Raw genomic sequence first — 25,450 nt, forward strand, 5'->3', positions numbered from 1 at the left:
AACACCAATTGTCCATTCTAAGTACTTTATTTGAAGAGCAATCTTTTTCAAATTTGTTTTAAAGAAGATATGTAAACAAGAAAAGTATGACTGACAGATGCATATTACATTAGTGATTCAGATGATTGAAAAGTAATTGGTCGCATCATTTCAGCTAAAAAGTCCCTCAGGCATGAAGAACAATTTACTCTCCTGTAGGGAGGTAGTAAAGGTACATAAAGTTACAGGGATTATGGTGTTGTGATCTAATCAAGAGGTTGTTGCACTTGTACTCATTAATTCTACTTCAATATCAATATATATTACTCTGAATGATGTATTGTGATTTATTTATTCATTTCAATAATTTGAATTCTCATTAATTCTATTGCATGTCAGATTTATTTGTCTAATTTCAGCACACCAGAGTTATAACATTAACAGTTGTTATATGTACCTGTGGGTATTTACCAAAAATGTCATGAAATGTTTACATCATATAGTCTGGCATAATCAAGATTGATTCTGCAAACACTGTATTCTTTTTTCTCAATGCTGATCAATTGCATATTTGCACAAATTGTCTAATTCCCAAAATGATTTGAAATTCATATGTTGTAAATTTCTCTTTAATTTATTATGTAACAAGTAGGACATTAAATCATACATCACACAGAAGTGTCTGACTAAAACAATAAATGCATGAAGTTACAATGCCCTGTGCATATCTATTATTGGAGAAAGGACTTGTTCTTTTCAAAACAAATTTCTGTTAATTCCTTTATCAAGAAAAGTACATGTTTTGCTAAGAAACTGGAAGAATAGATGAAAGGGGCAACAAAAGCATTAACAACAACCCACAATAGACCACACAGAAAACTGAAGATCGAACCCCACAAACTCTACAACTATTTTTATTTATGTCTTGTAATATTAGTTAAAACAAAACATGAATAAGAGTCGTGGAAGATACAAAAGGGATATGTTTGATTATTTAGGGAATCACTGAAGCATGACTGGAGTGGCCCCCCTTAGGTCAGTCAGCAGGCCACCCGCTCCTTAAGAAAAGTTCTGGATCCGCCACTGTTTGTTTCATCTAACAGACATAGATAATTTCTTAAATCATGATTATTCAGTGCCAAATTTTTGTTGGATTTATATAATTCAAATAAAAACCAATTTAGTTTTAACCAACAAGGAAATTACTTATTCATACTTGAACCAGACTTGAACTCAATGATATTAATCCCCATGAAATCAAATAAATAGACAAAACCATAAAATATTAACCCATGAAAATAAATGTTTCAACAATCATATCATATGTTAAATATTAGCAATGAGTAAATTTGTGGCTTTTGAGAAAAACATTGTATCTATTATACCTCAATAAAAATACGAGTGAACCAACACCTGAAGTGGTGATCGTGCGGTAGGGTACAATACCTTAGTGCATCCATACTACCTACAATATACTCATTGTAAGTAACACTAATTAAATAAAGAATGTTAAGTAAAATGTACTTTAGTTGTCGTTTGTTTATGTAATATATACGTGTTTCTCGTTTCTCGTTTTGTTTATATAGATTAGACCGTTGGTTTTCCCGTTTGAATGGTTTTACACTAGTAATTTTGGGGCCCTTTATAGCTTGTTGTTCGGTGTGAGCTAAGGCTCCGTGTTGAAGGCCGTACTTTAACCTATAATGGTTTACTTTTTAAATTGTTATTTGTATGGAGAGTTGTCTCATTGGCACTCACACCACATCTTCCTATATCTATTAATACCTACTGCGGTATATATGCCTTTAATAAATAATGGCGTACAGGTGTGTGATGGCCGTCCATCATAGCGATCATAAATGTCAAAGACTTATCGTTAAGAGAAAAAAATAGCAGCAAAAAGAGACATTTCAATTTACATTACACTCACTACAGCTTAGTATGAGGAAATACTCTACAACTATTTTAGCCAAGAATTTTACGCTAATGATGAAAAAGAGAAGTAAGGTAGGTATCCAGGATTCATTATTATTCGTAGGATACCAATTTTTGTGTATTTCATGGTTAACCTGGAAACCATGAATTCCAATGTCCAATGAATCACATTCAATTTTTTTATAGGAATGTATGCAGACTTTGGCAAAACTATCGAAATCAAATATCCAAGAAAAAAAGTTTTCCTGAATCCACGAAAATTGTTATGGACAAAATTAAATGAATTCATAGTATTGTTATACATCAATTATACAGCAACCCAACAACCCAAACATATAGAAGTCAACTAGGTTCAAGGAACAGAGTTTTTTTAATGTGCTCTACCAACTTCTTATAAAAAAGAATAGTTAAAACTTCCGGTAGCATGCCATCTTCTCTGACATCTTGTGTACCCGACTTCCTCTTCTGTATAATCTTTATAAAAAAACTGGCAATCAAATCTCTTATGTAATTTAATGAACCGAAATTAATTTGAAAGATAAACCTAGAGCTAAAATAATAATAAGCAGTTATGATTGACCTAATTTAACAAGATCCCTCATCCTTCAATCTCTAATATTTCCTTTTTCCATGTTCCATCAAACTTCCCTTATCAATCAGCTCTCCACCAACACCCACAATGCAAAATTAACGTACATTTCACACTGTAACAACTGGAGTTGTTAATTGTCCTTCATCTGCACTTCATTTACATAATATCTAATTAATTTATACCTAATACCCACTCTCTTGTTTATTTTAATAGGGAAATTGACGACAGATTTCAGTGAGTGATGCCTTGCAGGGTTTCAGATGAATGTCAACCAGATTTATCAATTGTTATCTATGGCTAAACATAATTGTTTCAAAATGATGTTGTAATTCAATAATTCATTTAAAACTGTTAAACGCTGGCTATCAGCTGCATATGAGTGGTGAAATTAAAGAGCTAATTAATAAAGTAACGCTATTTATTCAAAAAACTTATTTACAATTATTTGTTGTCCTATTTTAGGTTCATACATTTTTTTTCATTTCTAGTACTTTTTGATATTGTCAGTAAAAATTTAAAATGAATTTGATAGAAAATTTGAATAGGTAATTGTGAACTTCTTTCTTACCCACTATGTACTTGACAACAATTACATTTGCATATAATAGGCCAACTAAAATTAATTAGTAGATTTTCATCCAAATTTTTGAAAAAAATGGGGCGGGTGGGAGGATTTTATTTTTTAAATTTTATATATATGAAACCTTCTTGTCATGTGTTATTCATATATGCAATTGTAATCGAATAAGCATATATAATACATCCATAAGGTATCGTGTATAAGACAATAACAATCAAAACCAAGGAGTAACCAAAGACTTATAAAACCAAAGACATTTACATCAACGGTTACAAATAAGAAGTACGAAACAACACGAACTCCACTAAAAACCAGGAGTGAAATCAGGTGCTCCAGAAGGGTAAGCATTTCCTGCACCGTATACGGCACCCGTCATGTTATTTCTTTGTTCAGTTCGGTAATGATGAAAGGTTGTTATGACTGAGGAAGAATATCACTGAGATATGATTTCTGACACACTTTTGTCATGATGGCGACCATAAAATTTCTTGAGTGATGACCTTAATTTGATTGATTCATAGCCCTGTCTTAGCAACTTTTGAGAAAGCAGTATTCCTCGTTCAACAAAACCAACGTACTTTGAGCTATCTCTAAAGTAACGTATCAATTGAGACACATATACTCCATATGCTGGTGCCGCTTTTTTCAAATTCATAAATATATATCTCTGATTGGCAACAACTGTGCTACATGTAATTGCCGCTTTAGAAACCTAATTTATAGTAAACAGCAGAAATGTGGAGAAATGCTCTCTTCAGTTGGATTACCTACATCAAATGTATTTTGCTTTCTAAGCAATGTTTTGTTGTTCTTATAAAATGAAGCAAATGCATTGGTATTCAACAAAAGTACGAAAAGTACAGCATAAAATGAAAACTCAAACAGTGTTTAAATAATAGGGTTGGTCCTTAATATCATCAAGATGCAAATACAATTACAATGTAGAACATAAAGTTGTTTAATGACTCTATCGTGGGTATTGGACAGAGGTTGTTTTCTCTATTTCTACAAAAAACGAAATTAAGGCTAAATCTTAATCTAAGATTTTGCTATAATTAATAAATTAAAAATGCGTATGTTTGTCAATTTTTTTTAACTCAATATATAATTATACGGTCAACAATCTAAAAAGTTCATGCTTGTGTTAATTTCTTTATTCAAGTCAAATGTGTTCCACGATTCTAACGCTTCTGGGTTTCATTCACAGGCCAGATTTCTTGACACAAAGTCATTGCATAAATAAAATAAATCCAAGGTGTTTTACTCACAAACATTTGTGTCATTTGTGACCGTCGGGCGATTTGCGTTCTTGGACACATCGTATTACTTGTAACCCGAATATTTCACGCCCTTCTCGTAATCAATCTCTATTTTCGGGAAATGATGTTGTCATCATAGATCAGCAGAATATATGGACTTAATCATTCAGTAAGAATACGAGAAATACGAAAACCGAAATTTTAGAAAGGAAGTTTTACATGAAACAAAATCATCGACGGTTACCGGTAACGGAAATGAACAAAATCCGGAAATCGTTTTTTTTTTTTCAAAAATAAAAAAAATCGGGGCGGAAAGATTTCAGAGGGGCGGGCGGGGATGAAAATCTATCAATTAATTTTAATTGGCCATAATGAAATATCTCACCATTTGATTTCCCTGGATAAAAATTTCGAGAGTTTTGAGTTTTTTAAAAGGAAAAAGGCTGTCAAAATCTGTGTCAAAGCTCAGTTTAAGTATTAACTGAACATGTATGCCTCTAATTTCCAATGGCAGTGCGAATTTTGAACTTTTTTTCTAACCATATTTCATTGCAGACTCTACTTATTGTATTATTAAAATTACTAATCTGTTTTTTTACAGGGAAATAAATGTAACATTTGTCACTGGACATTAAACAAGGAACAATCAATCAATTGGCCTTTTCAGAATCTAAAGGACTATGGGTAATATCATTGTTTGTACACCAAAATAAAAATAAACAGCTGCGCCATGAGTGCATGATATGGCCGACGTCTTGTATGGAAGTATTATGCAATAATCATAAATAGTTTCTGAAAACATTTTAAGCAATAACCATCTATTGTTTTTGAGACACGGCGGAACATGTGAAACCCCCCCACCCTGTTTTTTTTACAAAAAACTAAATATCACTAAGATAAAATTTTGAATCAAAACCAAAAAGTATACAGATCTTTAGATTAATATAACAAAGGAGTGTGTAAAGTTTTAAGCAATAATCATAAATTATTTTTGAGATACTGTGCGACATGTAAAAAAAAAAAATCCCCTGTTCATTGCTGTTTAACAAAATTTCTCAATAACTCAAAAATGAAATTTTGAATCATCACCAAAAAGTATACAGATCTTGAGATTAATATAACAAAGAAGTGTGTAAAATTTTAAGCAATAATCATAAATTGTTTTTGAGATACGGCACAACATATAAAAAAAAACCTCCCCCTTTTTTACAAAATACTCAGTAACTCAAAAATGAAATTTTGAATTATCACCAAAAAGTATACAGATCTTTAGATTAATATAACAAAGACATGTGAAAAGTTTTAAGCAATAATCATAAATTGTTTTTGAGATATGGCGTGACATGTACAAAAACCCTCCCCCTTTTTTACAAAATACTCAATAACTCAAAAATGAAATTTTCAATCATCACCAAAAAGTATACAGATATTAAGATTAATATAACTAAGAAGTGTTTAAAGTTTTAAGCCATAATCAAGAATTATTTTTGAGATACGGTGCGACATGTGAAAAAAACACACCCCTGTTTTAGTTACACAGTGCTGTAACTCAAAAAGTTTAAATCTTATTTTCACCAAAAAGTATACAGATCATTTGACCATCATGAGAAACAACTATATTAAGTTTCATGAAATTTGGATAAGTCGTTCTCATGTTACAGTGCGACATGTTTACACCGGACAGACAGACAGACGGACACCAGACATTTGTATACCATAATACGTCCCGTCAAAATTTTGACGGGCGTATAATAACGTTACGTCATTGGTTGAATTTCAATTGTATAAAAAGTTTTAAACCAATCGCAACATTTTGATGTACGCTTCGGTGTTCTCCCCAGAAATTTTGGATAGCATCACATTTTGCGTAAAAAAAAAAATAACTGTATTTTTTTTTAATGTCATTTGTCGCGTCGCGTCGATGCTCTTTTTCCTTTATATGTATTAGTTTATATTGTTATATATTCATAACTGAGAATACAATTAAACTATAACCACAAAAACAGTTGTTTCAGTTTATGTTTTCTTTATTCATTTATAGTTACAGAATTATTTTTTTCCTCTTGTGCCAAATAAAAATAAATATGTGGTTTCAGTTACCCAACAATAAGTCAAATGAATGAATGGTTCATTATAGTGCAAGCTGTATATATACAAAACTAAATATCTGGTACACAAAATTAACTATTTTTTATATTATATTAAGTAAAGATAAAGTAGAAAAAGTATCCAAAAAAAAATCAATTTAAAAACTTTTTTTGTTTTGTTTATGAAATTCATTGTTTCATGGCACTCAACCAATTAGTCCCAGTTGATTCTTATCTTTACATCAAAATGATATGTAATTTTAACAAAGTTATCTAACAAATACTAAGTCTGTTAATGCGTAGTTTTCTCTCTTGGTATATTATTTCGATCTGTTGTCATTATGGTGAAAATGCGGATTTTTGTCATATCTGGTCCGGTTCCGATCCGTAGTTTTCCCAAAAATGTGCAATGGCGGCCGTGGAAAAATTTACGAAAATGAGTCCGAGAATAAACATTGTTTGACAAGAGATTGTAAATGAATAAGACGCTTTTAATGCATTAAATAGATTAAACATAAACTTAAGCCAATTATGATAACTTTTGAAAGAAGTATTAAACTTATTTTAGCTCTTAACCAAAATTCTCGCTCTCGGAAGAGAAAGAAAGTAATTTTTGGAGAGTTGCACAAATAAACGACCTTTTATTAAAAAAAATAATAATCGTTCCAATCTTTGCAAATTTCGTAATACAAAACGTAGATTTCGAATTGTTTTGTGATTGCATTTTTCCATGTCGAAATTGGTGATTGCAGAAACGTGCCGTGGTATTAGTCATGTCATAAGTGTCAGCTTGGGATATTCCCATCCAAACAGTTATCACCCTGAGGGCAATTAACACCTAGCTATTTAATCTCTTAATTGCCTGTAGTGTCTGACTTAAAGGGATTACAATTAAAGGTGATATAATGTTTATGATCATAATCGATAATAGATGAAATTTCAAAATTGAGGACAAGTAAAATAGCATCTTCAAAATAATTATAGCGTCACGGGAATTATTATCGCATCACGGTAAAAACATATAGCGTCGCGGTACGCGACGCTAAAACGGCCTGGGGAGAACACTGACGCTTTTGAAAAGATTACCCAAAATGCATTAAATTCTGAAATGGCAAATTGATGGCAAAGCCTGATATCAAAACTTAATTAAACAATCTGATGTACAGAAGTTGTCGTTTGTTTATGTAATTTATACGCGTTTCTCGTTTCTCGTTTAAAATTTTTTTTATATAGATTAGACTGTTGGTTTTCCCGTTTGAATGGTTTTACACTAGTAATTTTGAGGCCATTTATAGCTTGTTGTTCGTTGTGAGCCAAGGCTCTGTGTTGAAGGTCGTACATTGACCTATAATGGTTAACTTTTTATAAATTGTTATTTGGATGGAGAGTTGTCTCATTGGCACACACACCAAATCTTCCTATATTTATAGATCAAGATTATCTTTGATGATATACACAGAACAACTTTACTTTAATCAAAATATGTTCCCAACAGTATTCGACAATCATTTCACATCAGAACAACAATATTCTCTCTTCTGAATCAACATGTACGTTCCACGTGATACAGATGCGCTTGTAAGAACCAAGAAAAGGTTAATCTCGGCTATGTGTCAAACATTTCTTAAAAAACAAAACGTGTCTTGTTGATTTGCCACTTCCTCAGTTTAAAGATAATACATTTTTATGCCGTGAAAAAGAACATCTTTAAAATCAAATAAAATTTATAAAACTTTCAAATATAGAATACACCCTTTTTGACCTTAGGTGTATTTCTTAAATGATTAAAAGATGTCAGAAATGTTATCTAGTGTGTCAATTTTTTTTCTTTCTGCTTGAACACCTGAAGTTTGCAGAATTCTTTTTATCATTCATGTCATATTGGCTAAAACAAATTGATGTATCTCAGGATTCTTGAAAAAAAAGCTATCTGCACATTGTTACACAATGATTGATAATAAGGGCACTACAAAGGTGAATACTCACCTGTAATCAGATTGATATATGAGGTAATAACCTTTTACATGCTTTGGAATACAGTCAAAACTACTATAAAGTTTAACTCTATTAAGTGTGTCTTGTTAGGTCACCTTCTTATTGTCCCACTCTATACATTTTGAACCTCAATTCAAAGATTACATCTCTAAGAAGGCCAGTATGCTCTGGGTCCAAGGATGACCGTTATGAATAATGCAGTAGACCTAATAAGGGTACATAGCGATTTGTATGGAGAAACTTTTTACATTACTGATTAATATAGGGTAAAAAACATTTTATCATCACAATCTGCTGGATATTGTATCAAAGCTAAACTTCCCACCTCTGACCTTGAAATAAGTAGGTGTGTCCTCTTTTCATTAATAGATTTTTCTCCCACTTCTGGCCTTGAAGGCATAAAACTTTGCTCAGTGCTCGGAGTACAAAAATCATGCTCGAAAGTTTTATGACCGTGAGGCCTGGTGACCTTTTTAGAGTAGATTTTTAAATTTGACTGCATATTGTATGTCTGACTCTGACATCTAAAATCATTCCATGATTTTCACAATCCTTTCGCTACAATAGAATTAGCTTCAACATATTTTCCAATAATATACAACGTGTTTCACCTACCTCCACAAGAGACCAGTGGTACATTAAACTTCTTCAGGATTCTGGCTAACTGATGTCTTATCTCTACAGCTCTACACAATCCTTTATAGTTCAGGAAATACTCATGGCACCATTTGGAACTCTTCTTATACTAAATAAATATTCAAACTGTTTAATTGTTCATTAGGTTTCACTAATTTGAAAAAAATCATATTTACAAAATCTAATACATATATCATAATTTTGAAGCAATATGAATGCTAGGTATTTATCAGATGAAGTAGGTATGCCATTTTAGCTTTAAAATGTGTTATGTCACTAGGATTTTTATCCCTTAAAAATTGTCATTATGATGGCATTCAATTGCTATATTTACAATAAATATAAATAAAATATTGGGTATATCATATGAATTCAAACTTAATATGGATTGTGATCATTGTTGAAGGTCATAAAGTGCCTTTAAGTTGTTTACAATTCTCATTTTTTGTTCCCTGGTGAATAGTTGTCTTATTGGCATAACAACACATCAAAAATATTTAAATAGAATGATTATTATAAATAAGTTAATAGAATAAATAATATATTGCATTGATATTTTTTCTTGATATGGTTATGCTTAAAATGAATACTGGTTTTTATCACATATTTGTTACGAATACCTTGGGTTTTGCATATGCAATAACCTCAAAATTGCCCGGGGCAAAAAAGAAGATATTGATATTGTGCCCTGATTCCAAATGACGTCACGTCATTGCGTCCTTAACGACACTTTTGTGATACAAAATTTAAAATTTTACCTGTTATGTTTCATTAAATTGTAATAATTGAACTAAAGCCTCGAGGCCGATATGGGAGTTTCGGGATGATACCAGGGCCAATATGGAAAAGGCCATGTTATAATCTATACTTACAACATCCTGAAGTCTGTGACAATACCACATAGTAATAAAAACATTAGACATCAGACAAGATATAAAATGCTGACCTGTCAATTTTGTACTTAATGTTTACAAATACCAAATAAGAAATCTTACAATGTTGAGTGAATACAGCAGTCTGGCTGGGGTTACCATGGTTACAGAATAGTAAATAATGGGCAAAACATATAAACGTACTTGAAGGGTAAAAAAATAAATAAAAGGCACAAAAATATATCCACCTCATCAGATTTTTTCTTTTTATAGCAGTTTTTAAGATGATCAACAAAACTTCCAATTTACCGCTGTGTTCTATTCTTATGCATGTTTGCCTTGAAGATTGGATGAATTTCAAAACTAGATTTGAAATAAAAATTGTGACCATGAATGGTTAAACTTGGACCTGCAGTTTCAGAGATGTTGATTTTTGTAAAATTAAGGGATGACAATGGACGACAATCGATCAGAAAATCTCACTTACCCCATAGGGCCAGATGAGCTTATAAAAAGTGAGGTAATGAAATCAATTATGACTACATAAAATAGCTAACTTTAGGTAGCAGTGTTTATGTAATTACCTGAGTTTCATTCAAACCAGGTCAGTTCTAACACCTACTATATTTTAGCATTGCACTTTACAAATATCAAAATAAATTAAAAAAAATTATCACATTTCAGGTGTTAGAAAAAAGAAAAAAAAAGAGGATTAATTACATGCAATCATACTATATTTATTTATGCTTAATCTTACTGATGAAATATATCTGTTTAAAAGTCTAGTAATGAGATAGGAATTTTCTCAATGGAAACAAATGCACTTATTTATTATTTGTGTCAACAATCTGTGAAGCTTCAAAAAGCTAAAGCATCTGAAGCATCATACTAGTAGGTGACTTAGTTATGTGGAATAATTATCAGCTGTTTGATAAATTTTATATAAAAACCTTGCAGTTAGGTTTACAGGTTTTGCTAATTGTTGAAGGATATAAGTTGACCTATTGTTGCTAACTTCAACATCATTTGGTAACTGGTGGAGATTTGACTCAATGCCAATAATACCATGTCTCTTTATTGTTGTAAGTCTTGCCAAATTTTAAGTGGTATATTTTGTTCTTATCTTATTGAGAGCCGTTTTGTTATACAATGTATTTATTTGATCTTAAGTTGGAAAGTCCTGAGCAACATCAAATTCACTTGCAAACAAATATCTCTCCTACTATCATATGCGGGGTACACAATGGTTACAATAGTTGTGCACATTTAGTTGAAGTATTAGCTAGTTTACACAAGCAAATAACAACAAGAAATAAGCAGTGCTCCATGCTCTAAAATTTCAAAGATCATCTAACCAGGATTCTAAGAAAGATAGGATAGAGATAAATTGAGATTCCTTTTACATTCTTTGCTTGGAGGTTATGTTATTCATTTGAAACCACCATATATTATCTTCATTAAAAAATGTAAGAAAGGTAATATTTACCAGAATATTTGAAAATCCCATATAAACAACCAATCATTTAGAAATGTAGCATTTGTTATAAATTTACAATATAAAAAGGACTTTCATACTGACTATGTGGAATGGGCTTTGCTCATTGTTGAAGGTAGTACAATGACCTTTAGTTGTTAATTTCTGTGTCATTTGGTCCATTGTGAAGAGCTGTCTCATTGACAGTCACACCACATCTTCTTTTTGATATTCATGTAAAATCAAATAACAAAAGTCATTTACCTTGATGAATGAATTAAACACATTAATTAAGGTCACATGGTCACCTTCTTCTACAGAAAATTTCCTTCTAGATCTAGCCTACAAAGGAAATTCAAAAACATGTTATTTTTTTTTTCATGTAATGATTTGCATATCTACAAAAACTTGAATATGATTGGACCCTTCACATTTCCCTGGTCGACACTGCAATTGATCATTTTACCAAATCTGCTTTCTTAACCTCCGTAAATAGTAAGTCCCTTTTGAACTTTTTTTTTGTTTGCGAGGAGTAAATCAGTACAATTTACACATCAATAATCTACAGAAAAAATGAGTTAAATCCTACAATAAATCTCTACCCTATGATCCTTTCCCAAAGAAACCATGTTTATAATTGCAGGTCTAATGTAAGCTGAATTCAGTAAGCATGTGCTAAATGATTGAGGCATGAACTCGGATGAACTATTGCGATTTCAGGTTATGGTGCATACAAATAATACTACAAAAACAGTAGACAAATATTTTTGGCAATTTGAACCTACATGTATAAGCACTAGACTTACAGCAGAAGATTTGTTACCAGAGGGAGTAACAAAAACATTTTGTATTTGTGTCATGGCAGCCACTGTTATTGCTTCTTCTGAACATCCAAAATTACCTGAAAATATAATACAAGCTTTCTAATGAAAGAATCAATGTGAGCAAACTGTCCTAACTAGACCATGCATTTACATGTCATGTTTGTCATAATTGTGAATCTCTGGAGGACCAAAATACAGGTTATAACATGCATTACAGCTGATTTCCTAATTCTTGCAAAGTAAAACTTTGTTTGGCTTGCTTGCTTTGTTTGTATAATTGTTAATACAAGCTTTGTAAATAAGATTGACATCTTTAAACACTATATATAGGCATTGTTTAACCTGAAAATATTATATTTGAATTTAATTGGGTGTTATCCTATGGATTGTACAATATACAAACCAAGCAAGCAAGCTAACCAAAGTTTTGTTCTACATGCATTAGGAAATTAGCTGTAAAAGTACTAAAAATAATAGGTCATAATGCTTGAAAGGTTTCCTAGGCCCCTAAATTTCAATGTTCAAATGTTGTTCATTTTGAAATCAAATGACAATTTATTGCCAAAAAGATTGAAACTTTAAATTCATTTGTTTCAGCTTAGCTATATTATGTTATTAATCATACTTATTGTGACATCATTTATTTTAACTTATTCATGCAATAACCCTTTTATTGTATAGCAATATAAAATTTGAAAGTAAAAATTAGTGTAAACTAAGATTTTGTTGTTGATGACATCATGAATTTTGATGATTTATTGCACTAGAGCAATATTAGAATTTATTGCACGCTAACTTTTGATGACTTTCTATGGGAAATATTATATTGCTTTGCAATAATATCATTATGTACACAAAGGGTGTCGCCATGTGTGGAGCAGGATCCTCTTACCTTCAGGGAGCACCAGACATTTATTCAAATTTTGTTTTATGTGTGTTTTTTTGCAGACTCATGTTTGTCACTTTTTGTTTTTCGTCACTTTATTGTCCATTTTCTTGTAAACTTGCATCATTTTTTGTCCCTTTGACATCTTTTGCCTCTTTTTAACACTAGCTTACTTTTATACATGGTTTAGGAAGTGCAAGTTTCAAATGATGGAAATAAAACAAAATGGATAAATAATGTTTTTGAAGTTCTCTCTGATCAGGTTTTTAAGCTTTAGATACATGTTATTGTATTTTCTTGAGGTATCATGTAGTCTGTCAACAGCAAGTTAAGAATGACCTTGACTTCTGCCTTTAGAAGTCTACACCAAGTCAAGGTACATTTAACAGGATAATTAGAAACAAAACATCTTTTCAATAATGGGATGCCTAATTACTATTTTACCTCTTTTTTAAAGAGTTTTACAAGAACAAGTTATTGAACTTCCTGTACTTGATGAATATCAACTAACTGCAATACTTCAAGTATGAAATACACATTTTAAACTTGAAAAATTGGCAACAGACAAAAATACAAGTGAACACAGGATAATTGCTGATATGACAATTTTACAGAATAACATTTATTACTTTGCATTGAATCACCATAATTTTTCCACTTAAATAAAAGCAGATAATTTCAATCCTATGAAGTCATACAACAATGGGTGTCGACAAGACATTGTTGATGACGTTGAGTAAAAACAATTAGAGAATGTAAAGATTTAGTGCCTTGTATTTCTACTTAAGGATGTACTTAGGTGATCTAAGCAAAGTTCGCCAAAAATGGCAGTCCTCATGATTTTACCACCAAAATTTGGCATAGGACTGACACAATGTTAGTATTTTTCAATAGAATTAATAGTGAGGACCAGCAGATTTTCTTCAAGGACCACCAAGGAAAAAAAGATTTCGCGTACTCTGTCTAAGGTAAAATTAAATAAATCAAAAATTAAAAATTGATACTTTAAGTTGGAAGAGTATTAGAAAATGATCAAACTAAGCTAAAAATATTAATAGGTCATGAAGCTCCTTTTCGAGATATTTGATTTATAAAATATCGAGGGAAAAGGCAGACTTGGACTTTTACCTTAATTTTGCATTGGTATTATCTGCGTCTCAAATCAAAAGAAAGAAAATCAAGAATTTGCTTACATTTTGTTAAATGACCTTTTATGAATTATAAAGTCTAGATAGGTGTTATGGGGCAAAATATTTTACATTGTATCGTATGAAAAACACAGAGGAGTCTGAACATTTGACACTTATTCCAAAACCTCACCCAAGTACATCCTTAATTTTCATTAAAGTCCATGGTCAAGGTAATAAACAGAATAACTAATCCAAGGAAATAAAATATCAAAAAGTATTTGACTTGTGATTGAATAACCCTGATTATTATGTGGGCATTTGACAATTTAATGTGTTGTTGGATTACTTGTAGCAATCTGTGGGTAACAGCAGAATAGTTGATTTGTATTCCATCTTACCAGATTCTAACAACATTTTTGAAAACATTGGTGTGAGAGGAAATTCTGCCATCTGTAAACCAAGTGGAGATGTTAGGTTACAGTCTTCATCTATAGCTGTAAAGGAAAGAAACATTAATCACAGGAATCAATACCAAACATTTTAAAAATAATTCCTCATAAAAAGTAAAATAGAATTGATGCACACTCTGGTGGTCTATTTAGTTATTAAGCAAAAGAAGACTATTAAAAATATATACCAATTTTGCAGCGTAAAAATGTGTCAGGTATGCTGATGTTTAATGTTTAAAAAGTCAAATATGTATTAAAATAAGTTGTACTGTGAGCAAGTGCTCATTAATGGAACTCCCCAAAATGACTATTCTCAAAACAGGAGATTTATAAGTGATTGATGGGATAATGCATTTCACAGTACAGCATGCTGACAAGAAGCAAGTATAAAACAATTCTTAGAAGCTCTGATTTGTAGATCTGATCAAAATATGACCACAATTGTATGGCATTGATGGATGGAGACATACAAGGATGGGAGGACAGAGGTAAATCAATATACGACCTTCCTTCCACCCAAGGATATCAATATACGACCTTCCTTCCACCCAAGGATATCAATATATGACCTTCCTTCCACCCAAGGATATCAATATACGACCTTCCTTCCACCCAAGGATATCAATAATTGTATGGCATTGATGGATGGAGACATACAAGGATGGGAGGACAGAGGTAAATCAATATACGACCTTCCTTCCACCCAAGGATATCAATATACGACCTTCCTTCCACCCAAGGATATCAATATATGACCTTCCTTCCACCCAAGGATATCAATATACGACCTTCCTTCCACCCAAGGATATCAATAATTGTATGGCATTGATGGATGGAGACATACAAGGATGGGAGGACAGAGGTAAATCAATATACAACCTTCCTTCCACCCAAGGATTTCAATAATTGACTAAATATCAAAGAATCTCAATTTCTTCAGAATTTTATAAGCTGAAAAAGCAAAACTGCCTGAAAATGTTTTGAAAATTCATTTAATAGTATGACATGCTCAATTGTGCTGTAAGTGTAAACTCCCAATGAAAACAAGGCAATTTGGCAAATGTTAAGATGAATATCAGCATTAAAATCCTTTTCTTTGGTAAGTGGTCCTCTGTCAAATATCATTTATCACCTGCATACACATCCAATATCTGACCTTATCATTATAACTAGTAATAAGCCTTACCATCTAATGCATACAGCAACTCCAGACCTCTCACCATATTCTGTGCAGGAGGAGGTCTGCCCTTATCCCTATAACTAGTAATAAGCCTTACCATCTAATGCATACAGCAACTCCAGACCTCTCACCATATTCTGTGCAGGAGGAGGTCTGCCCTTATCCCTATAACTAGTAATAATCCTTACCATCTAATGCATACAACAACTCCAGACCTCTCACCATATTCTGTGCAGGAGGAGGTCTGCCCTTATCCCTATAACTAGTAATAATCCTTACCATCTAATGCATACAACAACTCCAGACCTCTCACCATATTCTGTGCAGGAGGAGGTCTGCCCTTATCCCTATAACTAGTAATAATCCTTACCATCTAATGCATACAACAACTCCAGACCTCTCACCATATTCTGTGCAGGAGGAGGCTGTAATAAAATGGTCAAGTAATCAATTTACTTAACTTGTTATACAGTTTCATTCATTCAAAACCCTTTAAAAACTAATTTACCAATTATTCTAATATTTTAAAAGTTCAAAAAAAATTTTATCATTAAAACTGATTGTGATTAAAATGGTCATCAACATCACCAAATCTCTTTTATAAACATTTTCCACTGATGGCTGACTTGTATTTATTTCTTTCAACAAAAAACATTATTGATAATGTTATTTTTAAATTTAGGAGAACATGTTTTTAAACTATAAATTATAAGCTCTGCTTTGTAACTATTTCATCTGCTACTTCACACAATAAAGTAGTCCCCATCAAGAAATTATCAATATATCCTACTACAATATGCTATCTATGAGTATACCAGTCTTTGCTCTTATTCCTATATAATAGTAAAGAAGCCTTGTTGATAAAATTTTACTGTGTGTCACAGGAAATTTTTTTTTAAGATTTGCATTAAAATCATGGCTTAGTTAAAATATAGCTCATGCTTCCATAAGCATAACTTTTTGGGTGTGAATAGATAACAACAAATTACACTATCTATGAGAATGACTTTTTGTGTGACTTTCGTGCTCTTTATTATTGCTGAGGAATATTCAATAAAAAAACAACATATATGGAACCATGGTGAAGCAACAATGGGATAGTGTGAAAACACCTTTTAAATCTATGCAGGTCACCAAAATTGCATCTATGTGTGGTAAATATATTCCCAACATGCCTTCCCTGGATACCATGTATGTTTTAATTGAACAGCCCTTAGCATTTAGGCATCAAATAGTCACAACTTTGTGCAATTTCACTTTTTCATAATCATTGTAAATTTCATGGTTTAAAACTATTGAAATAGGTTTAATTTAAAACAAAATCTGCAATGTTTCATCAAAGTCTGCAAATTCAACTTTTTATTTTGCAAATTTTGGTAAAGTTAACTTTATGACTTAATTGGCCCCAAAAATGCACCCTTGCCATTGTTTAGGACTAGGATGTTTTTTTAAACAATCAAGTTTTGATTATGCATATAAAAAGTGTGTACTATTTGTAAGAATCTTAAACTGAAAGTTCAGCAATATACCAAGAAAAAAAAGTCCATGAAATAGTAAAATAAAGTTCATTAAGTACAGGTAATTTCCTTACCGACAGAAAATGGAACTTGATGATATTAATGATTCCTAGTGCCTTCAGCTGTAAAACAACTGGTGCCAGGTCTGATCTTTGCATCTCTGGTACCGTAGCTAGAGGCAACTTCTGGAAGCTCTCGTCTGTAAAAATAAAAATTAGTTAAAATTCTTCCCATCAATTCCCTTGTATAACAGAGATTAATAACAGAAGAAAAAGAAACTTTTAATATTTATCTGGGCATTTAATACTGCAATGGTGTTAAACTGGTCATGGTATGGAGAAGTAACCACAATCCCAACTTGGTGGAGGTAGACATAGGTTAAATTGTCTCCTGCTAAATTCTCTGTTTAAATGGTGTTTTTTTTCAAGAATTACTCAACCATTAGGTTAATCTGTACAATTTTGTGTGTGTGTTCTTAATATCATATAAGGCATCGTTATAAAAAAGTAATAGCCATCTCCCAGATCATTTACTTTTCTAGTAAGCTGAAGATTATAAGCATAAAGCCTATAAGTTTTACCAGCTTTGAATTTATCAGCTAAAGCTTACCTACATAAAGCATATATGCTTTGAAATCTCTGAGTTTTATGAGCTGAAGCTTACCTGTGTAGAGCCTATAAGCCTTGCCAGCTCTGACTCTACCTGCTCTTCCAGCTCTCTGGTTGGCAGAAGCCTGGGATACTGGGATAATTACAAGAGATTCTAAAAAAAACAATGATTTTATATTAATTATTCAACCTTTTTAAAAGAGCAATTAAAAAAAAAAACAGGTAAAAATGCACCAATAATACCAAACACAATGTTTTCAAAACATTCATGAAATGTGCAAAACGTGTCTCATGAGACTTTATAGCTATGGTAATGTGTAACTAAACATTTACCACACATAAACAAATGCTTTGCTGGATATGTTAATCTGTTAATCTGTTCTCCATAAGTGTTGATAAAGTGCTTGTTTGCCATGCACTAATCTCCATATCTGATTGCAATCCTTATCAATGCAAGGGATGACTACTTCAAGAAAATGTATTGAGTTGCTTAATCTGACTGGTTTATATGTCTGTAATTATCTAATTATAAAATCGTTTTTCTTTCCTTTCTAATATTTTCTATTTAACAATTGCATCTATCTATTAAAAGGGTAAACCTTAACATAAAAATTTTACCAGTATAAGAAATCCAGTTTACAGTATTATAAGAAGTAATATTAAGTATATCATAATATTTTGTGAATTAGTAAACTGTTACCTATTCCTGTTGTTGGATTGTAAGCTTTAATCTTCACAAAACCACAGTCAATTACTGAAAAAATACAAATTGATATAAAATACTACACACATAAGTCTAACTTACAAAATTTTTGAGAAGTATAAGTAAAGTCAGAAATAGCAATTTAAAATATTTCTACAAGTTTTATAGAGACTTCCACTAAGTCTAGCATCAATTTCTTTACTTTGGTGTTTAGCAAAAATATTTTACACTAAATCCATTGGATGTGTATTAAATGTCAGATTGATATTTTAGTCTTAGATACACAATTCTTCACTAGTTGTTAATACTTGTTATTGGCTTTGAATGAGCTGTCAGTAATCTCAGATCTTTACTTGGTATCTCTTTTGTTGTGTGATATAGATACACAGTAACACTGCCATGTCCATTCTGTGTTTCCGTTGGATGGTTTCTGCTTTTTGTTAATCTAATGAGTTAAGCCCTTTTTAAATGATTTTTATAGTTTGTTCTTATGTTGTACAATTAAACCACTGTCCTGGAGGAGGGTGAGAATTTGGTGTCACCAAACTAATTTACCTTGCCAGATTTTATATGTGTCTGTCCCAAGTCAGGAGCCTATAGCTCAGAGGTTCTTCTCTGTCATATAAATTTTGTTTTCCGAAACTTGTTTTGTTATAAATTATGTTTTTAGTTTTTCAATTAAATAGTTTCATATTTTTCATGTCAGGCCTTTTAAAACGGGTAATACAGTATGGGTTTTTCTCATTGCTGAAGGCCAACAGTTTCCTTTATTGCTTACATCCAATTCTATTTAAGGAATGACTGTATCATTTTTTCTGTCTATGAAGAAATAACATAAAAAATTTGGTGCACACTGAATAACGTGTGTAGCGGGTTATTTAACACTGTGCACCACATTTTTTATGTTATTTCGAATAGACAGAAAAAATATTAGTCATTTCTTATAATTTAATTCTAAATTCCATTTTAAACCGTAGAAAACCATGAAAAAACGTTGATAACGTCACGGTCACATGACTAAATTATGTCTATGGGCTCATAACAAAATAACATCAGCCAATCAAAAGAAGCGTTACATCCAAAATTAAATTATTGAACTTTGGTGGAGAGTTGTCTCACTGGCAATTGTATCACATCTTCTTATTTCCATAATTTGTCCTTTGTTGCTGTGTTTCATATTTGTTTTTCCTTCATTACTTTGTACATAAATTAGGTCGTTAGTTTTTGTCATTTCAATTGTTTTACATTTTACATTAGATTTGAGTAGTCTTTCTTTGACCGAGTATGAGATGCAAAATGAAGCACAAATGAGACAACTAACCACTAAGTTTGAAAAGGACAAGGATTGTTATAACTACAGGTTACCATACAGCCTTTAAAAATGACAATAACCATACTCTAAAATATATAAGGTCATATAAAATCATTCTTCAGTAACTTATCCCATGTTAAACCAAACACATGTCTAGTCAGCAGTCTTATTGCTATTCTGAATACAAAGATTCCACTATATACAAACCAGAGTATATATATCTATACTTACTGTAAACAATACCATTAATTGTAATAGAAGCTTCTGCTATATTTGTAGCTATCACTATCTTCCTTATATTTCTAGATGTTCTCTCAAATACTTTCATCTACAAAATATTATTTACTATTCAGTGCTAATTTTATGTGTGTAAGACTTCTGGCATGTTAAAAAGTCAGCATCTATACCATTAAAAACATCTATATCTCAAAAAATATGTCAAGTTCTCAGACTTCATTTTTTCTGACACAACATTGTAATGTTTTCAAAGAGTTTCTCAATTTTTATTATAAAAAATAAGAAGTTTAATTGAAAATGTTAGTGGATACAATATTTAAGGCTGAAAAATTAAGCAGTGGTGACAAAACTGATGTTTAAAACTTATGTTGAATCTGCTATAATTTGCAACTAGGCATTTTGATATATGATCAGACATTTTTGTGTGTTATAAAATACATAATTCTGATATGACAACCTATTATCGTCAACCAGTATAATCACAATATATCTACCTTTAGCGCAAACGCTAACAAAAACAGCTGTTCATAGTTACAACCAACTTATTTATACTGCCTAATATTCTCAATTTTCGACATCAAAATCACCAGTTTAAGGCCACGATTCAGATACAATATATTCATCTCTATTCTAAAGCAAAATAACTTGTACTCCTCAGAACGAATAAAATTACATTGGAAGAAAATATTTAAGTGAAAAATGCAATTAAAAATAATAATCATTGAATTATATAACTTTAATAATATTATCAAAATTGGGTAAAACGGAACAGTCAAAACAGTATCGTATGTATAGGGTTTTCACAGCTAACAAAAAAAACGAATTTGTCCTATTAGAATTTAAATAATTCATGGCAGCCGTAGATTTATTTTCATTAAACCATGGGTTAGGCATTTATATTCGTATTTTACCCCTTGATAATGCTCAGGGTAAAATACTTGAATATAAATACTCAACCCATGGTTAAATGAAAACAAATCTATGGCTGCCATGAATTATTTCTTAAATTTAGCCCAAGATGCTAGTTACAGTTATTTCATGCAAACTAGACCATGGCTATTATTTTTAGGTCCCTTTTGGTAAAAAAAACAAAGTTTTCAAGAATTATAAATCATTGGCTTTTTTGTGTGAGGATTCCTCATAGAGCTTAATCCAGAAAAGGGCTTTAATCACACTTTATCTATTAAGAGTTTTTTTCATCTTGAGAAAGGCAAACCAAAAGTTTGGTTTTTTTTACCAAATATTTCGATTCACTTGAAATTATTGAAATTCAAACCTGTTCTGAGGATGGCAATGTACCATACATAGGTAAAACTTTCATCTTATGTCCGTCCCTGGGTATCTTCTTTGCCTCATCTCTGAAATAAGAAAAAGAAATTGAATATGATTTTTAAAAGTTCAAGAAAATAAGAAATTTTAAATAATACTGTTTTAACCTTTCTAACATATGTCCCTTGGTAACCCTAATTCAAAGATGTGTAAAATGTAGGCCAACTATATGCCTCATTACAAGACAATAAAACAGGTACACACAGTCACACTACCTGATAAAATCTAATTAAAATTACAAATTTCCTAAAGTTGTATAAAATATGCTAAACTTGATTTTTTGTGTTGACTATAACTTTGTTTAAGTTTGTGTATCCCATCACCATTTTGATTACCGGTACATTGATTTCTGCTCAACTAACAGAGGACATGGCTACCAAGTGTCAAAGTAGTCAAAATACTGTATCACTAGCCAGTCAACACCGAGACTGTGAGTTTGAATCCTGCATGTGGTAGGGGTATTCAACTCCAATCTTATATGACAAGAATTTTCAGATTTCCTACCAAAGGTCTGTGGTTTTCTCTGGGCATTCAGGCTTTCTTCCAGCAATAAAAACTGATCACAACGAAATAGCACAATAGTGCGTAAAGTTGCATTAAACTAAAATCAATCAATCAATTAAATTTAACTTTCAAAGAACTTGAGATAGATTACTTACATAAGCATCCTTACAACTGCTTCAACTTCATCCTGTATAATAAAATGGAAGTCAATATAACTTTTTATAATTAACAGATATATTCATTTGTTAATTAAGTGTATTGGCAAACAAAAGCTTGAAGATCATACATATTTTAAATCAGCACTTTATTTTAATGAACATTAAGAAGGGTGTTTATTCTTAAGCTGTCAAATTAATATGATAAATGATTTGATGAAAAATGTTAACAGTATCAAAAGGAAAAGAAAAAAAAAACCTGATGACTCTACAATACATATAATTTATCAATGACCTTCTATAGTTTCTATTACCTGACCAGTCAGGAAAGCTAAAATATCGCCTTCTTTTTCTGAATTATGTACTTTCATAACTGTTTCAACTGTACACTTCAAGTAATCTGGAACTGGACTGAAAAAGAATAAAACAATCAGTAACATGTTATTAATTCAAATATAGCTTCTGAAAAACTTTTAGTCAATATTTTTATATATGAAGGACAATGATTCTTTTAAAAAGTCAATTTGCAGTTTTCAATTGATTTATTTTTAGATCTTATTTCACTACTTGTTTTTTTATCTATTGTTTCTCTCTATCTACAAAAGTGCAAGAGTTTAAAAGGAGAGTTGTAATCTGTATGGATTTGTAGTGAAAGAATAATTTCTTGTCCATAAAACAAGCATTGCCCAATGTTTTTCTTTAGGGACAAAATCAAACAAAGTTTTTTAAGTATTAGATGTATTGTATAAAAGGTATCCATTTTAAACTATTGATGCTGTTACCATGACTTTTGACCTCAAAATCATTTGATTGGTGTTTTTTTCTTACCTAAAGCAACATTATTTAGTAAACATTGTAAATATGTGACTTATGACTTAGAAAAAACATGTTCTGATTTAAAACTTTTCACAAAATTTCAGTATGTTCAAAGGTATTGTGACCTTGACATACTGACCCAAAAATAAAATAAAATAAGCATGTTCTTCCCTAGTGAACTTTCAAGCTTAGTTTGGTGAAGGCTTGACATATAGTTCAAGTGATATCACCAGGCAATTAAAATATTGCTGAATGTGATCATAGGGTCAATAGGGATCTTCATCCCTTTATGAGGCATTAGCAAAACAAAATTGGTAAAATCCTAATTTATGGCTCAAAATATTTTATCAAATCTTTTTCCCCAAAATTTCAGTCTATTTATAGGATTTTTTCTTATCTAAAGAGCATAATTAAATGAAGCGACATTTAATAAAAAAAAAATTAAATCATCTAGAAATCAACCAGAATTCAGTTTCAGTTACCTGGAATCCAAAATCCATGATAGTTTTCTTCATTTTAAAGGGCATTATCAAAATAAATTTGGTTAAAGCTGAACTTATGCATGTTATAGTTCAAATATAATATAAAAACATGACAACTTTGAGTTTAACTCATTACAACTCAGCTAAAAAGACAAAGAGACAGAAACCAAACAACCCAAAACCATACAAATTCTACTAGATCTAAACACTAAGTTACTTAGCATTGTGAATGAGTTGTTACAGCTGAGCTGTAGGACTTACTCTAATGAATAGTGTATATCTACTGGATAATTTCTCCCTTCAATAGTCATTATTGAGGCTGTATCTTTACTGTAAATATAATAAATATATTAATGTTAAAATGTAATGATTATAAAATATAATGAAAGAAATATTGCAAGGGGATATTTATCAAAATATTTTAAGTAAATAACAATATAATGATTTGTAGTGCATTTCTACAAAAGTTAGAATCTAGCTTTTGAAATGTCATTAGTTGTATTTTGCTACTTTACAGGTGTTAAAATTAAACACTTATTTTGTTCTTTGTGGTATAATTACATTACACAAGCACTATTGATAAGATTTATAAACAAACTTGATTGAAAATTTATTTTCTGTATAACAACTTACATTTTGTATATATTCAAAATATTTTGTTCCAACAAATAAAACATTCAAGAAAATTAACAGCTATTAAATCAAATAAGCATTAAACTAATGTATCTCTTAAAAATATCTCTTACTCAAAAATTCAATTTCACTAAAACAGCTTTATTTTCCTTGTGATACTTTTTATGTTTTTAGGTCCGACTATATTTCTCATGTTGCTTATATTCATAAGATATGTTTTGAAGTACAAATGTACTAAAGTTCATTGATGCTGACATTAAGCTGATGATGTAAACAGTAAAACTAGTTGAAAGAAATGAAATTATGTTACATTGATCGACCAAATAATCAACCATAAGAATATTAATAACTTAAACTAGCTAAATGAATGAAGTTTATATAAGTTGTTTCCCCTATTACTTTACCCATCATACTGTTACATTACATATACAATAAATATGAACAAAACTTGCAATCTCAACATTCACTTATTACATTGTACACCACACATCAAAATTATGGAATAACTTGAATTCCTATAGATTTTACTGATTATTGGTGCATTTGTTTGATGCATATGACGTGGCTCAGTACTTAAACATCCCGTCATTGTGTTATTGTGACAATGTTTGTTTACATATTTGTTTGTTTTAAGTGATTAAATAATAACACAATGTTGACTGCTATACCCTTATTTTTGACATTTTTGCCTATTAAGTCTGTTTGTTTTGTTCACACATAGTTGTCAATAATGGAATTTTATGCAACTTTCATACAAGCGAGAGGTTTAGCTAGCTATAAAACCAGGTTAAATCCACCATTTTCTACTTAAGAAAATGCCTGTACCAAGTCAGGAACATGACAGTTGTTTTCCATTCTTTTGATGTTTTTGAGCTTTGGATTTTGCCATTTGATTATGGACTTTCTTTTTGATTTTCCTCCGAGTTCAGTACTGTAAATTCAGAAATTATTGCGAGGTTTTTATTATTGCGAAAAATGCGACAGAGTTGAAAATGCAATAATTCAAACTCGCATTTTGATATATTTTATATGAATAAAACAGGATTTTTCTCAAAATCGTAAAAATTTAAATCGCATTTAAGTATAAAATGACAAAATCGCAATAATAAATGCACGCAATAATTTCTGAATTTACAGTATATTTGTTATTATACATTTTACTCTTACCTCTTATCTCCAGTTTCATTATTGTTGAAGAAATCTCTCATTTCCTGAAGTTAAAAAGTTATAATGTTAATACATATCCAAATCCATCGATTTGTACCAAAATAATAAT

At 30.9% G+C, this 25,450-nt stretch overlaps 1 protein-coding gene across 1 annotated transcript in view; it reads right to left on the bottom strand.

The window, feature by feature from the left end:
* The window catches only part of LOC143080140 (putative ATP-dependent RNA helicase DHX35), a 166,353-nt gene that overhangs the window by 118,132 nt on the left and 22,771 nt on the right, over window positions 1–25,450 (bottom strand). The window contains exons 9-22 of the mRNA XM_076255860.1: window positions 25,342–25,385; window positions 23,803–23,871; window positions 22,558–22,654; window positions 22,244–22,275; window positions 21,532–21,613; window positions 20,250–20,346; window positions 18,704–18,757; window positions 18,059–18,157; window positions 17,470–17,594; window positions 16,249–16,303; window positions 14,648–14,743; window positions 12,216–12,310; window positions 11,674–11,751; window positions 9,043–9,172 (exon numbers count right to left, since the gene is read on the bottom strand). Coding sequence (XP_076111975.1) covers window positions 9,043–9,172; window positions 11,674–11,751; window positions 12,216–12,310; window positions 14,648–14,743; window positions 16,249–16,303; window positions 17,470–17,594; window positions 18,059–18,157; window positions 18,704–18,757; window positions 20,250–20,346; window positions 21,532–21,613; window positions 22,244–22,275; window positions 22,558–22,654; window positions 23,803–23,871; window positions 25,342–25,385 — 1,153 coding nt within the window. The remainder of the gene's footprint in view (window positions 1–9,042; window positions 9,173–11,673; window positions 11,752–12,215; window positions 12,311–14,647; window positions 14,744–16,248; window positions 16,304–17,469; window positions 17,595–18,058; window positions 18,158–18,703; window positions 18,758–20,249; window positions 20,347–21,531; window positions 21,614–22,243; window positions 22,276–22,557; window positions 22,655–23,802; window positions 23,872–25,341; window positions 25,386–25,450) is intronic.

Source organism: Mytilus galloprovincialis, chromosome 6 (genome assembly GCF_965363235.1).
Source record: "Mytilus galloprovincialis chromosome 6, xbMytGall1.hap1.1, whole genome shotgun sequence".
Classification (NCBI taxonomy): Eukaryota; Metazoa; Mollusca; class Bivalvia; order Mytilida; family Mytilidae; genus Mytilus; species Mytilus galloprovincialis.